Genomic DNA, 14,135 nt, shown 5'->3' with positions numbered 1-14,135 from the left:
TGATGGCCCATCATGTAAGTTAAGCACTTACATCGTAAGCTTTAAGATCATTTTTCAGACTCCAGTCTCTGTGTAACTCTCTTGTGTGTAACAGATGGGATTCCCGAGGAAGCTGTGCATCTTAGCCCAATCAGTAAACTCTGGGTTCTAGTGCTCGACCCTGCCTATGGAGGGTGGGGGAGGGTGGGGGAAGCAGGTATCACAGAAGGTGTCTTATGTCTCTGGTCCTCATTAGATCACCCACATCTACAAATGGCCTCACATATGCAAACATGAATACACACCCATTCCTTTCACACACATGCAAATATACCACATTCTGGGGGAGTTAGGGTGACAGGCACTTGATCTCACAGTTCTGGATGCCATGATATGGAAATGAAGTCTTGAAGAAACCATGTGCCCTGAAGTTCTCAAGAGAAATGTATCTCGCCTCAACTTAGTGATGCCCTTGGCCGTGCACTCCTAGTGTCTGTGCCTTGTAGCTGGGCCTCTACAGCTTGGCTTGTGTGGTCACTTGATTTAATCCTGATTATCTCACTTACTGTGTAAGCCATCCATTTATATTAGAGTAGAGGTAACCTACAACTTAAGTTTAACCTCATCTTAGTTTAACTAAGCACATCTTCCCATTAAGTTCACACTTGAGATTTTGGGAGCAGTCAGAAACTGTAGCATATTTATGAGTGTGGGAGGGGACACCCAGTTTGATTATTTAATAATATTTAATTATTAGATTTCTTTTCTGCACTTATATTAATTGATGCGAGTATTCTCAACAAATTCAATCTTCCTGTATTGAATAGGAACTCATATTAAACAGTGACCTCTTTTAATATACAAGAATCTCTTGCATAAAACCCCATTCATATTTTCATAAAAATATGAATTAGGCATGAATTTATAATTTCTACTGAAAAGGACAGAATCCCGTGACTCTCTTAAAAACTAATTTCAGTATGAGTGTTGAACAAACACCAATGCTTTTTCATGTTTTTTAACTAGTTGTCAACTGCTTGCAAATACTGAGAGTTTTCATCAAGTGTGGCCATAGTAAGTAGACTAGTTGATATCTGTTCCCCCAAAGGAAAGGGAAGGGTGGGGCTTACTCTTATCATGTATCCTCCCATAGCCTTCCTTAGGAAGGAAACAAAAGCTCCACAGTGAGTACCAGAAACAATACACAGATGTCAAGTCAGGACTGGGACTTTAGCATTTGCTGAACTTGTTGGAAAATTCATCCTGCGCAGAAGAAATTTTTGGAACGTTGTTTGTCTGCTACTAATGTACACGATCACATTGGAAGACACTGATTTCTTGACTTTAATAATGATTAGTAAAAAGTAGCAATAAAAATGTCATGTTTCATATTTAAAGTGCACTTGGAAAGGAACAGAAGGAGCATGGGTGGGAGTCATTCACTGTATTGCATCTGTGATAACCCACAGCAAAGCAAAGCAAAGAGGCAGAGTGAGTCTGGGATTCATCTGAACAAAGCCATCTCCTTTCTCTTCCCTGTGTGTATTTCATGCTCCTTGAAGCCTCTGCCTCACATTTTCCCACATTCTTCCCTCTCAGGTAGATGCTGTCCATTGTCAATCAGATTCATGGGTTCTATTTTCTGCAACAGATAGTCAAAGCCAACCTTTCCCTAAACCAAAGACCTCAAGGGGAATGCTTCTCTTCTTCCTTCTCTTCTCCCTCTTCTTCCTCTTCTTCCTCTTTCTCTTCTTCCTCTTCTTCAGCTTCATCTTCTTCCTCTTTCTCCTCTTCTTCCTCTTCTTCATCTTCATCTTCTTCCTCTTTCTCCTCTTCCTCTGTTTCTTCCTCTCCTCCTCCTCCTCCTCTTCTTCTTCTTCCTCTTCCTCCTCCTCTCCTCCCCTCCTCCTCTCCTCCTCCTCCTCTCCTCCTCCTCTCCTCCTCCTCCTCCTCTTCTTCTTCTCCTCCTCCTCCTCTTCTTCTCCTCCTCCTCCTCCTCCTCCTTCTTCTTTTATTTTCTCTCTAGTAGTTGGTCTTTCTCATTGTAAAATTCCTTACAATCCTTATCCTGTTGTTTATGCTGAACAAAGGCACCATCTTGCCTCTTCCCTGTTGTCACAGCTGCTGCATTCTATGGACTGCCCTGACAAGTCCTCCTCTTCTTTGGGCTCACTGCCCAGGGTGTAGATGGCCTGGGAGAGAAAGAGCCTCCTCTCCAGCCTCCAGGGAGGGATGCAAGATTCAGCAAGTATAGGTGACAGCAGAACCATAAGTGGATACCTTTATAAGTGTCCTTTCCTGTGTCAGGTTCACTTTAACTGATGCTGTCCCTTATGTGAACTGATTCTGCAAACATCACATCTTCCCCCATCATGCTTCTTGTGTGACATACAAAAATATCTTCTGAGGTGTCATCTTGCCAGGTCTTGACCCCCATCACTTCCTCAATTTACCCTGTCTATCTTCATCTTGGCTATCCCATGGGAAATATGTTCCTGCAAATACCACCAGAACTTGAATGCACTCTGTATTTTCTTTCCATCATCCTCTTGTATAAATTCCAACTACTGAGGCCCTCACCTCCCCATTCTGTCTTTCACTTTCCCTTCCCTCTTGACATTTAATTACTGACTTAATTGTTTGGCCTTTTCTGTAAAGGAACCTCTTGAAGGTAGGATACCTATCTGCACTCTTCAGGGCTGAACCCTCTCAGGTGAGTTTTGAAGTAAAAAAGCTCTATTTTTCACATTATTTATGAAAGCTTATCTGTTAGCCACATCAAGAACATTCACGTATCATTCTGGGTTGGACCCATTCCTGTACATCAAAGCACCTCTGAAACCTACCTGATTGGCTACTTTCTCTTCATTGACTTAACCCATACCTGCCCTTATCTAGTTGATAAGTGCCTCACCCACCCATAAGACTTCTATTTTCCTTAACCCCTTACAAATAAAACTTATACCTCAGATATACTATATGTTTGTGAATTGTTTGAATTTGTAACTTGCACTTGAATTTGTTTTTCTTCCCAATCACATTTTACCTTGGTATGGGTGGATGGGTGGATATTAATCTTGTTACAAGAATCTACACCCTGGCTGGGTATGGTGGTGCACATATTTAATCGCAGCATTCTAGAGATAGAGGTTGATTGAGATCTTCAACCTTCAGTGAGGCCAGCCTTGTCTAAACAGTGAGTTCCAGGACAGCCAAAAAAAAAAGTATACCACAGTCATATCACTATTGCCTAACTGCTAGCCATGCCTGCCAAACCCGCCTTCTCTTGGATTGTTTATGAGAGAAACAGCCTTGTTCACAGTCTAGACTTTATTATCTAATTTAGTACAGTGACATCTAAAGTGCCTATTTATTTTATATAATAGTCTAGTATTATGGCAAATAGACTGGAAGGCATAGATACTACTTAAGAACTCTTGGCCACATTTCACCTTGTGTCTATACTTGCTGTTCCTTAATTCTTCTCCAGGACTTACAACAAGCAATTGCTAGACTCATGAAATATTTCCCTTTACTTATTTGCTTTAAAATTTTGTCAGTTATTATTAAACTTAAATAAAATATCCAAGTTTTTTTAACATGATAAGTTAATATGTTATTAATATGTGCACATAAGAAGCCATGATACCTTACATGTCCTCATGGCTTCTAGCAATTTCTGGATCCCTTATTGTAAGTACATGGAAAACACTGATGATGTGTCAATATTAATACAAGCTCAGGGTTATATGAGTAAAAGAAAAAGGGATATCTGTCTGTCTCTCTTCTGTCGAGAGAGAGAAAGAAAGAGAGAGAGAGAGAGAGAGAGAGAGAGAGAGAGAGAGAGAGAGAGAGAGAGAGAAGCAGGAGAGTAATGCTATGTGTTTGGGTCCCACCAAGATACCCTTTATGGTGATCCACAATGAAGCATCTATTTGTTCATTCTACTAGGACCCTTGGTTCAGACAAATGGCCCAGACCATTGGGAGGACCTGAGAAAGGGTAATGTACTTGCTAGTCTCTGAATGGCACAAGACCACTCTACAATCAATACATCCATATCTTATAAGTTTCATGCTCAGTGTTGGGGTGTGTCTTAGAGTTTTGCTTCTATGAACAGACATCATGACCAATCCAAGTCTTATAAAGGGCAACATTTAATTGGGGCTGGGTGACAGGTTCAGAGGTTCAGTCCAGAATCATCAAGGAGGGAACATGGCAGCATCCAGGCAGGCATGGTACAGGAGGACCTGAGAGTGCTACGTCTTCATCAGAAGACTGCTAGCAAAATATTAGCTTCCAGGCAGCTAGGGTGAGGGTCTCAAGCCCACACCCACAGGGACACATCTACTCCAAAAAGGCCACACTTACTCCAACAGGGCCACACCTTCTAATAGTGTCACTCCCTGGGCCAAATATATGCAAACCATCACAGGGTGTTTCATCCAGGCCCAGGCATTACAGGAAGAATCAGAGACTTTTGGCCACCAGTTATCCAGCATCATCTGGAAAAATGTAGATATTCCCTGGCCACAGCTGAGGCAGAGAAAATAGCTGAGGATGAAGAAGAAATGGAGTGGAAAGAAGCCGAGGACATCCTTATGGTCTAATAAGCTACCCTTCCCTATGCTTCTGTGTGTACTGTATTTATCCCAGGCTAAAGTCCTCTTCCCATCATTGGTCTAACACAACACCTTCATCCTTTGCCAGCTGAGAAACAGATTCTCAGCCACCAACGATTTACTTGATGATTATGGTTTTTTATTCATTTCATTCTTTTTCTGTTATGTCTAGAAGTAGAAACATGCTGGTTTTAAAAGTAGTTAGGTGTTATGTCCATAATTTCTCAATGCATATTTACTTTTGAAAGAAAGATTAGCTTATAATAAATCTCTTGAGAAATGTTAATTTTTTGTGTGATTTTAAATGTTCTGTTCTGTTTAAAATCTGGTATTTAGTTCTCTTATTCTTTCCGTCTCAAATCTCCATCCCTGGCTGAATTGAGACGCTAATTAGTCTCGCTTCATGTTCCTGAAGATCCTTGATATTCCATTGCTCTAAAATTTCATTTTCCTTCTGGTTTTCCCTATTCTCAGAGAGATTATAATATTTTTGAATTACATTTTAGTTTTCTTAGAAAATTTTTTGATGGTTCATGGACTTAGCCAGCTGCAGAATATTTGGAGATTCCTCTGGACATTTTTTAAAAAATTGTAAGCATTTTAATCTCTAAATATCTGTATAATTCTTTTCCTTTATAATTTAAAATATCTTAAAATTATTTGAAATCATTATTACTGAGATATAGTATGTGTTGATATATGAGGACTCAATTCTTTTGTCTCAGGAAATTTTCTTTAATGACATCTTGAGAGAGATTTATTAGTTCTCTATGTGGATGTGATATATAGCTGAGAGAAATTATCTAAATAGCCATCTTTTTCATCCTAGTGGAGTGAGTTTCTTAATTATCAGCAGGCAAATGTAACAAAATAAATAGCAAGTAGCAGGCAGTCAGGTAGGTAAGTAGATAGGCAGAAAAGTGTCACCTTGGATAGAGGTTTGAATAAGAATGTTTCCCATAGTTTCATGTATTGCAACATTTTGTCCCCAGTAGAGAGTACTGTTTGGTGAGACTTAGAAGGCATGGCCTTGCTAGAGGAAGTGTGTCACCAGAGGCAGGCTTTGAGTTTAAAATAGTAGTTCTCAACCTTCCCAATGCTGTGACTTTTTAATACAGTCCCTCATCTTGCGGTGGCCAACCCCAACTATAAAACTATTTTCACTGCTACTTCATAAAGTATTAATTTTGCTACTATTATGAATCACAATGTAAATTCTTTTGGAGCTAGAGAATTGCCAAAGAGGTCACAACCCAGAGGTTGAAAACTATTGATGTAAATACTCATGTCATTCTAGTTTGGTTTCTCTGCCTTGTGCTTGTGAGTCAGGATATGAGCCATCAGATTCAACTCAGTCACCTTGACTGCCACCTCTGCCTCTACTCCACCATCATGGAATCGAATCCTTTGGAACCCAAATAAACATGTATAGAAGAATATACTGCCTTGATCATGGTGTTTCCTCACACCAACAAAAAAGTCACTAATACAATAACCAAATCAGGCACTTAAAATATTCATCAGAAATCAATGGAAAAGACTCTAAGGCATCCAAGCAGGATTTTCATAGAGTGAGTCTCAGGCATTGCAGCGCCCCTTCTAGTGTGCTTCTAAGTAAAGAGCAAATACCAGCAAGGGACAGATAATAATGGTCTCCATGGGAAATGGTTCACCTTCTTGTTGTTCTCAAGGGTATAGGGTTTCTCTCTGTGGCTGTTCTCTGCTCCATGTCTCTGACAAGGGCCCGTAGAGTACACTTAAAGACAAGCATGCTTCGGTCTGTAATGGAGGTGGAGATGATTCCATCCCCAGAACTAGCTTCTTGGGAAGCTTAAACAGCACATGACCTTTTACAGTTTCATAGACATTGTCTGTGGGCCCTGCCCATGTAGAATCCACACTATTTCTCATTGCACACACCCATTCTAGACACCTTCATCTTTGAGTCAGTTGCCATGGTGTTAGAATATAATCATTTCCCTTACAGTAGGATAGATCTCCCAGAATTCCCTTCTTTCTAGGAACTTTTAAAACAAATCTCCTTCTATGTGTTTCATCATTCCATCCCCCTCTCTCTTTCTCTCTCAATCTCTCTCTCTCCCTCTCCCCCCTCTCCTTCCTTCTCCCTCTCCCCTCCCCCTGTGCATATTTTGTCACTAATGGACTTTCAATCAATCCTTCAGTGGATGATTCTGTGCAGTCCATTTTTCTGTAGCCTGGTGAGCTCAGGGTCTCTCTGTTAAAGACTCTGAGCCAGGTCCGTTTTCTAAAACTTTTTAATAAATATTTTATTCTAAGATAAAAATACACAGCTGGAAAAAGAGGATTATCATGCTAGCAAACTTAGCACAAGTCGCTATTCAAACAGCTAGAAGCATTTAAACCTGTGGGAAGAGGGTACACTGTGTGTGTGTGTGGGGGGGGGGGGAGTGAGACTCCTTTTTGGCCCATTTATATCCTGCTCTGATTTTCTAAGGGAATTTTGCAAGTTCATAATAAAAAAAAAACTACAACATTGAAAATGTTTATGTGTTTTCTTCATTTGTTTAAAATCATGGGCCTTTTATATAAATGTTTGTGAATAATCCATTATTAGCGTATTATTTGCATGACAGAAAATTGACTTTGATTTTCACAATATTCTGAGTTGTACAATAATTACTACAATCTACATTTAACCCATGTTGAAGTGATATATAATTTAAACCCAGTATAATTTTGAATAGATCAGAATTGTGGCCAGAAAAACTAAAACTGTAATAACCAATCCTGGAAGGAAAGGAAAACTGTGAGACGGGGCCCATGAGAAGAAATGTGGAATGGAACACCAGATGCCGAAGGCAAAGCCCAGAGTCTGGTCCACATGAGACAAAGGACACAAGTGAGGTCCATGAAGTGCTTTTACATAGCCAGGACGGGGCTGCCAGAACATCTGGCGTGCTGTAGGCAAGGAAGCAGGGGAATCCCAGACTACAATGCTCAACTGGACTTGGGTGTAGTCTCTGTGACAAACTGGGAAGCAGATGCATTTAAGATTCAATCACTTTGAGAGTTCCTGTCCTAATTGTTCTGTCATTGGGAATGTACAGAGGCTCCAACTCAGATAACCTTCAAAGAAGTGACTGGCAAATTGTTGGCAGGGTCAGGCCTAGGTAACAGGCTTCCCTTTGCTGAGATTCAGAAGGGAGAGATGGATACATAAGAAACAGACCTTGAAGGATCTTGGGAAGGAGGTGGGCGGCAGGGAAATGACATTGAAATTAACTGGGCACACAATATTGCCACTAGGAGGAAACTCTGGATATCTGTGGGTAGTGCAATAGGGGCAAAATAAACCAGTTTCTCGGATGGCCACTGACAGCAGGTGGTCTATTTGCATTTATTTGAGCTGAGAGAATATACACTTTCACCAAAGGAGAAATCTGAAAGCTAATCAGAGTCTGTTTTCAAGCTCATCACCTCTACTCCTGTGAGTGGTACAGCCATGCTCTATCCCTTGAGAATTTATAGTCAAGTGGTAGCAAGGGAAACTGCACACTGACGATTCGGGCTCTACTGTCCAAGGAAATGAGTGTCCTTGTCTTTACACAAGGATAAGATACAGAGAAGACACCAGATAAGCAACAGCCTCGAGAATCAGGAAAGTCAAAACTGCTGCTTTTTACAGGTCAGGGTATCAAGAGCCAGCCAATATATGTGCAGTAAAAAGGAACTTGTAGCTTGTTTTTCAAAATACTGCTTCTCATAACACATTTATATATTTTATTACCTTAGAAATAAGATAGATACTGCACTTGGTTACTAAAAATAATATGTATAAAATTAAATTTTACTGAAAGTTAAAATTTTAAAACAAGGAAATTTCCTTGAAAATACACACGCATGCTGTAAGAGTAACTAGCCTGCTTAGAAGTTAATGGAACATGTGGGTAATTTATAGAAGGTCCAAAGCTAAACTTGTTAAATGAGTCTAACAGCCCTCTAGCTTTCAGGAGAATGTTCCGTGTTCCAACCTGAGTTATGCATAAGGTTTAAAGCAGGACACCATCTCTCCAGGCTGCATTCTTAGTAGCAAAACTCATTTTTAGGAAAACAAGCAATGGAAACTTACTAAGGACAGTTACACACACACACACACACACACACACACACACACACACACACACACACACATACATCACATACAACCTTCGTCTACAAAAAGAACTTGTCATTATAACTAGTACTACTTAGGTGCATTCAAAGATTCAGGATTTAAAAAGGCAATAGACTAAAGCAAAAGGTAAACATGAAACCAGTAGAACCAAAGAGGGCATTGCCTTGTGACTCAGTCGGTACAAAAGGGTGAGGACAGAGTCAGTAAGCCTGGGCTCCTTTGTAGCTCCCAAATCTAAGCGAACACTAACCCACAAAACCCAGAGATACTAATGGTTTGGGACCAGACATTACAATAAGGTAATACCACAATACAGCAAGTTATAGACTCAGGGTTTCCCAATGACTGTCAAAGTTATACTATAGTCTGCACTATACTATACTGCCACAGCAGTTGTCCTAAAAATGCACAAGTTTGATTAAAGTGCTTTATCCAATACTTTTAATCATATGAACTGCGAGAACAAAGTCACAGGTAGACTTGCTCAAGGCAGGACTGTCTGCTGTGGATCATCTATCTGTGGATTTAAGGTTAAAATGCAATTAAGTAAGGTACATTTATGATATGGGGGATGGGGGAGTAGTCAGTCCACAAGATCATTTAAATCAGACTCCCATATGAAACTTTCTAGATGTACCATTTAAAAGCTAATTGATGCTAGCTGTGGTTTTTGTCTCAGCCCTGTAATTTCACTGTGTTGGACTATTTTTACACATGTTATTTTTAATAAAGACCCTCAAATATTATACTCCTATGGGTATGAATTTCTTTGTATCATGCAAGGTCGTATGTTGATGGCCTCAACATTAATGTAAATGTATTAGGAAACAGTGCCTCCTAAAGCTGAGGCAGTAGGGTCAGGAGTTTGAGATCAGTTTAGGCTATGCAGTGGGTTTCAGACTAGCCTGGCTATTCAAGTTTATTTTCAAAAACCTAAACAAAGAGACATATCACAGAAATTCCTCTCTACTTATATGGATGGTGTGAATAGGTGGCCATCTCCAAGCCAGGAAGACAGCTTTCCTCAGACACCATTCAGCTCACACTTTACTGTTGAACCTAGCCCCCAGAACTAGGAGATAAATGATCCTGAGACCCTGAGCTCAGGCACAGTCTGGCTCAGCTCTGCCTCTCAGCATCTCTTACCACAGAGCCAGGTGAGACCTCAGTTGTCTCTAGAAATCCAAAGAGAAATTATGTCTATCTTGTACTAACATGAACATTTATGATGTAAAGGCCAAGAATACCTTTGGGAAGATCCAATCTACTTACTTTTAAAATCTGCCATGTGTCAGGAAGCCTTCTGGTTTTAAAGCACAAACAAAGCCAGAAAGAAACACAATCCCTCACTGACAAGCAATTTTTTAGTCTCTCAAAATAAACAAACAGGAAGGAGGAGGAGTAGGAAGGAGGATGAGGAAGAAGAAAAGGAAGAGGAGTAGGAACAAGAATTAAAATGAAGAGGAAGAAGGAGGAGGAGGAGGAGGAGGAGGAGGAGGAGGAGGAGGAGGAGAACTCTCTTCTTGACTTCCTATGACAACTAGATACCTTAGCACTCACTCCTTTTCTGAGTCAGTTCTGCAAACTGTTTTTCTGAGCAGTTGTTTCACATGACTTTGTCAGTATGATCCTTCTGCAACTCTCCAGTCTTCCCACTGACTGTCCTTCACCCATCATGCCCTCATCCAATGGTCTGTCTGTCTCCTTGCATTACTAACCACTCAGTAGCACTGGTCCAAGCTAACCAACCCTACATCTCCCAGTGTTCAGTTTCCCTCTATAGTGTGCAGCATCCAATGCTTCAGGCACTGGAAGATCCTACCCAGCCAAGAAACAGGACCCATCCCCAGGCACATCCATCAACACATTCCTCCTCTGGCTCCCATCTCATTGGTTCTTCATCCTTTGGGTGATGCACTTTACTTATTGGTTGGTTAATTATCTGCCTATCCCTTTAAGAATGTGAGCATAGGAGGGCAGGGCAGGATGGAACCAGCCTGCTCACCACAAATAACCAGTGTGCCCAATAAATTCAAGACAGTGGAAAGCCAGCAAATCATTGCAATCTCATGAGTGATTAAAAAAAAAACAAGTATAAATTGAGAAATTCTATGAAGGAATAATACAGTATTCACAGCCACACAAAAAGGTAGCCATGCATTGTAAGGAAGTGGCAAGTATACACCACACTACTCAAAGGGTGGGAGGAACCCACTGCACAGTGAAATCACTCTGTATGGGGATAGGAAGGCGGAGCTGAGATAGTTCCAGAGGCAGGGATATGCGCCCTACACTGTCAGAGTAGTAAAACACGATAGAGCCTGCTTTCTGCTCCACATTTACTTTGGAATCTAAAGAAGTCTAGTTGTTATCTACAGTTTGGTAAGCACAATAGCCTGTCCTACATATGAAACGCTGTGTGCATCTGCTTCATTCTTCAAATGTTTCCCTGAACCTTTGTCAGGAACAGCTTGAGATGAGCACTGTTGTGCTTCAATCAGAAATCAGCATGAAAATCTCCAGAAAACATTTTTCCCAGCAGTATCTCCTAATAAAACGTTTCATTGTCTTAAACTAGCCAGATGTAAATAGTCTTGCCAAGAACCACTGACAGACAGAAATAGTTAAGAAAGGAGCCATTGTCTCCCTAGTTAAAATTCTAACAGTATAGTAAGAGTGTTTCATGTAGCTTTCACTACCCCACCAGTAGGTTGCATGCTCTCACCTGCACAGGAGTTATCTCAGATCTGTTGTTTGAAGAAACACACACACACACACACACACACACACACACACACACACACACACACACACACCAGTTATTCTCAAAATGCCTTGGCTAGCAATGACTGGGCATACCTAATTCTTCCTGTTACTCCAGGCACAGTCCAAAGGTCACTTACCAGAGTTCTTACATCTCTGGTGGCTCTGTGTCCCTCCAAGGACGGTAATAAAACTCTTTCCTGCCTCTCCTACCTTCAGGAACCTAGAAACCCCGCCTTTTTCACCCAGCCATTGGCCAACATCTTTATTGATGGATCAAGAACCAATTGGGGAACAAGAACTTTAGAGTCAGTACTCCCAGATTACCAATTAAATCAAAGTATTAGAACCACCCCCTACATAAGGGTACAAATATGGTATCCAGGAAGAGTAGACAGGTTGACAAAGATAAGCGTGCATTGTGGGTTCCACTTGTCATGACAATACAGGTCCATGGCTGTGCTTAAAGATGAGTGTTTGGAATTTAAGACATGAATGAGAAGACAAGAAAACCATCTGAAAGAAGCACGAGTTCCTACCTGTGGCCAGATAAATGATGTGGACCAGAGTCTCCCTGCCTTGCACAACATCAACAGCTAAGTGGGAGAAGCGGCTGTTGTCCTCCATGAAAGAGGGCACTGTGGTCACTGGCTGCACCACTTCATGCATCAGAATGAACTTCTGAGCATCCTGTAGGTTTCTTTCCGTCAGGTTTACGTACAGGCCCTGGTCCATGGTGCCGCACTGCAAGAGAAGACAGGCCAGGTTGTAAAAGCTGGATGCCCACCGCTCACGTGGCTACCAGATGGAGGCGAAAATGGAACAAACTACAAACTGAATAAGCCATGATGTATTACTGAGTGTGCAACCGAATCAATCCTTCCATCTCCCTCGACTGGCATCCTCCTGTTCTCCCACTGTGGATGGAAAGTCAACATATTTGCGATCTCTCAATGTATGGTAAAGAGAATATGAGACATTTTAAATTGGAGCAGGCACTGTTGTTGACTCTAGTTTGAACAGCAGATGGGAAGAATTGCCTCCTGTTCTGTCGGGTCTCTAGGGAGTAGCTGTCTGTCAGCTTGCAATACGATTGCATCTGACTGATGAAGCTGAGCTGACATTGACCATGAAGCAGTTGGGCTCATACAGATGGATGCATTTCCTGGCTATCACAGCGGGTTGGTTCATAAGCAACCCTGAACTCCATGGTGACACCTTGGTGCTTAACTAAATCTGTAAACATTATCTCTCACGTGGGCTACACAAATAACTGTGAATAACTGTGGCTGGTCTAAATTTATTTGTATTTCTGATTTCAGGAGAATTTAAAGTAATAGGTGAGAACCTGGGAATTTGCAAAGTAAGATAGCAAGTTGGTAATGAGAGAAGAAAAAAGCAGTGAGGAAAAGAGGGCTGAGAAAGGTGGGGAGGAGGAGATGGAGAGAGGAAGGAAGGAGCAATTTGCAGGGAGTGTCAATTTCATGAGACTGATCTGGGATACACAGCAAACACAGAAATTGTTGTGGATTAATCTCAGAGTCGTGTGGAAGGCTGCTGGCAGGTGTTATAAACAACAGGAGGTGGCAAGGACAAGGTAAGAGGGCAGGTGAGAAAGAGAGAACCGATTTCTCAGAGCCCAGCTCAGGACCAGAAAATCTATCACCAACCTCTCTCATTTCCTTTATAAACTTTAAAGGCTGGTATAGGAAATGAGGTTCCTCTGCTCACTTCCTAAAGCAGGGGTGACGGGGTCCACACTGCCTGAAACTACTATTTATAACATGTCATTTCCAATACATGTTTTTTATAACAGGTTAGAGTTTCAGGAGTAGAAGATGGAAATTACTTTTTGAAAGTCAATTATGTTTTTGTAGCATTTGATAAAATATCCTATATTCCATAAAATGATAGGCCGATTGTGGAATTAGAGAAACCTGGAGTTAAGTGCACTGAGCATAACTAGTGAGCAATGAATTTAATTTCACATCCTAGTTTTGAGCACCTTTTACTTTGACATCATGTAAAGGATGTGTTCAGGGTAAAGCTGAGGCCTGCAGAAGATGGCCTGTGGCCTCCAGGGAGTTCCAGCCTCTCGGTTTGTCTCCTCAAATGTTAAATTGTTGGAACACACCGGCTGTGCTCCAGGCTCATCTCTCATGGCTGATGTAAAGTAATGAGAGGAAAGCATTTGTAAATTAAAGTCCTTGTAAATGCCGGGAATCAGACAACATTCCTGATAGCTCAGAAGCTAGGCAACCAATTGTAAATGCATCTGTCTTAAAGCAGGAAGGACATCCATGGTCCATGGAGCTGTGGTATCCAGAGAGAAGTAAGTGAATGAATAATGGGACAGAGAAATGGACAGATATTGCCACATGCAGTTGTTTTGGGGTCTGAAAAGACTGTACCGATAGATTTTATATGAATAGCACTTTAACATAATAACACTCTAAGCATGGGCACACTGACTATCAGGAATGTATATGTGTGTTTTAATATTTTAATTATTACCTTTAAGTGTCTATATGTGCATGTGTATGTATGAGTGTATGTGAGAATATGTGTGAGTGTGTGTATATGTGTTTGTTTTTGAGTGTGTGTGTGTGTGTGTG

The 14,135-nt window shown here is 41.1% G+C and overlaps 1 protein-coding gene across 5 annotated transcripts in view; it reads right to left on the bottom strand.

Moving 5' to 3' along the window:
- Window positions 1–14,135, bottom strand: part of Sema5a (sema domain, seven thrombospondin repeats (type 1 and type 1-like), transmembrane domain (TM) and short cytoplasmic domain, (semaphorin) 5A) — a 451,529-nt gene that overhangs the window by 109,262 nt on the left and 328,132 nt on the right. For all 5 annotated transcript variants that reach the window (NM_009154.2, XM_011245340.2, XM_030248431.1 and 2 more), the window contains one exon: window positions 12,060–12,264. In NM_009154.2, coding sequence (NP_033180.2) covers window positions 12,060–12,264 — 205 coding nt within the window. The remainder of the gene's footprint in view (window positions 1–12,059; window positions 12,265–14,135) is intronic.

This window comes from Mus musculus, chromosome 15 (genome assembly GCF_000001635.26).
Source record: "Mus musculus strain C57BL/6J chromosome 15, GRCm38.p6 C57BL/6J".
Taxonomy (NCBI): domain Eukaryota; kingdom Metazoa; phylum Chordata; class Mammalia; order Rodentia; family Muridae; genus Mus; species Mus musculus.
The sequence above is the reverse complement of the archived record's forward strand: the minus strand, read 5'-3'. Positions and strand labels throughout refer to the sequence as shown.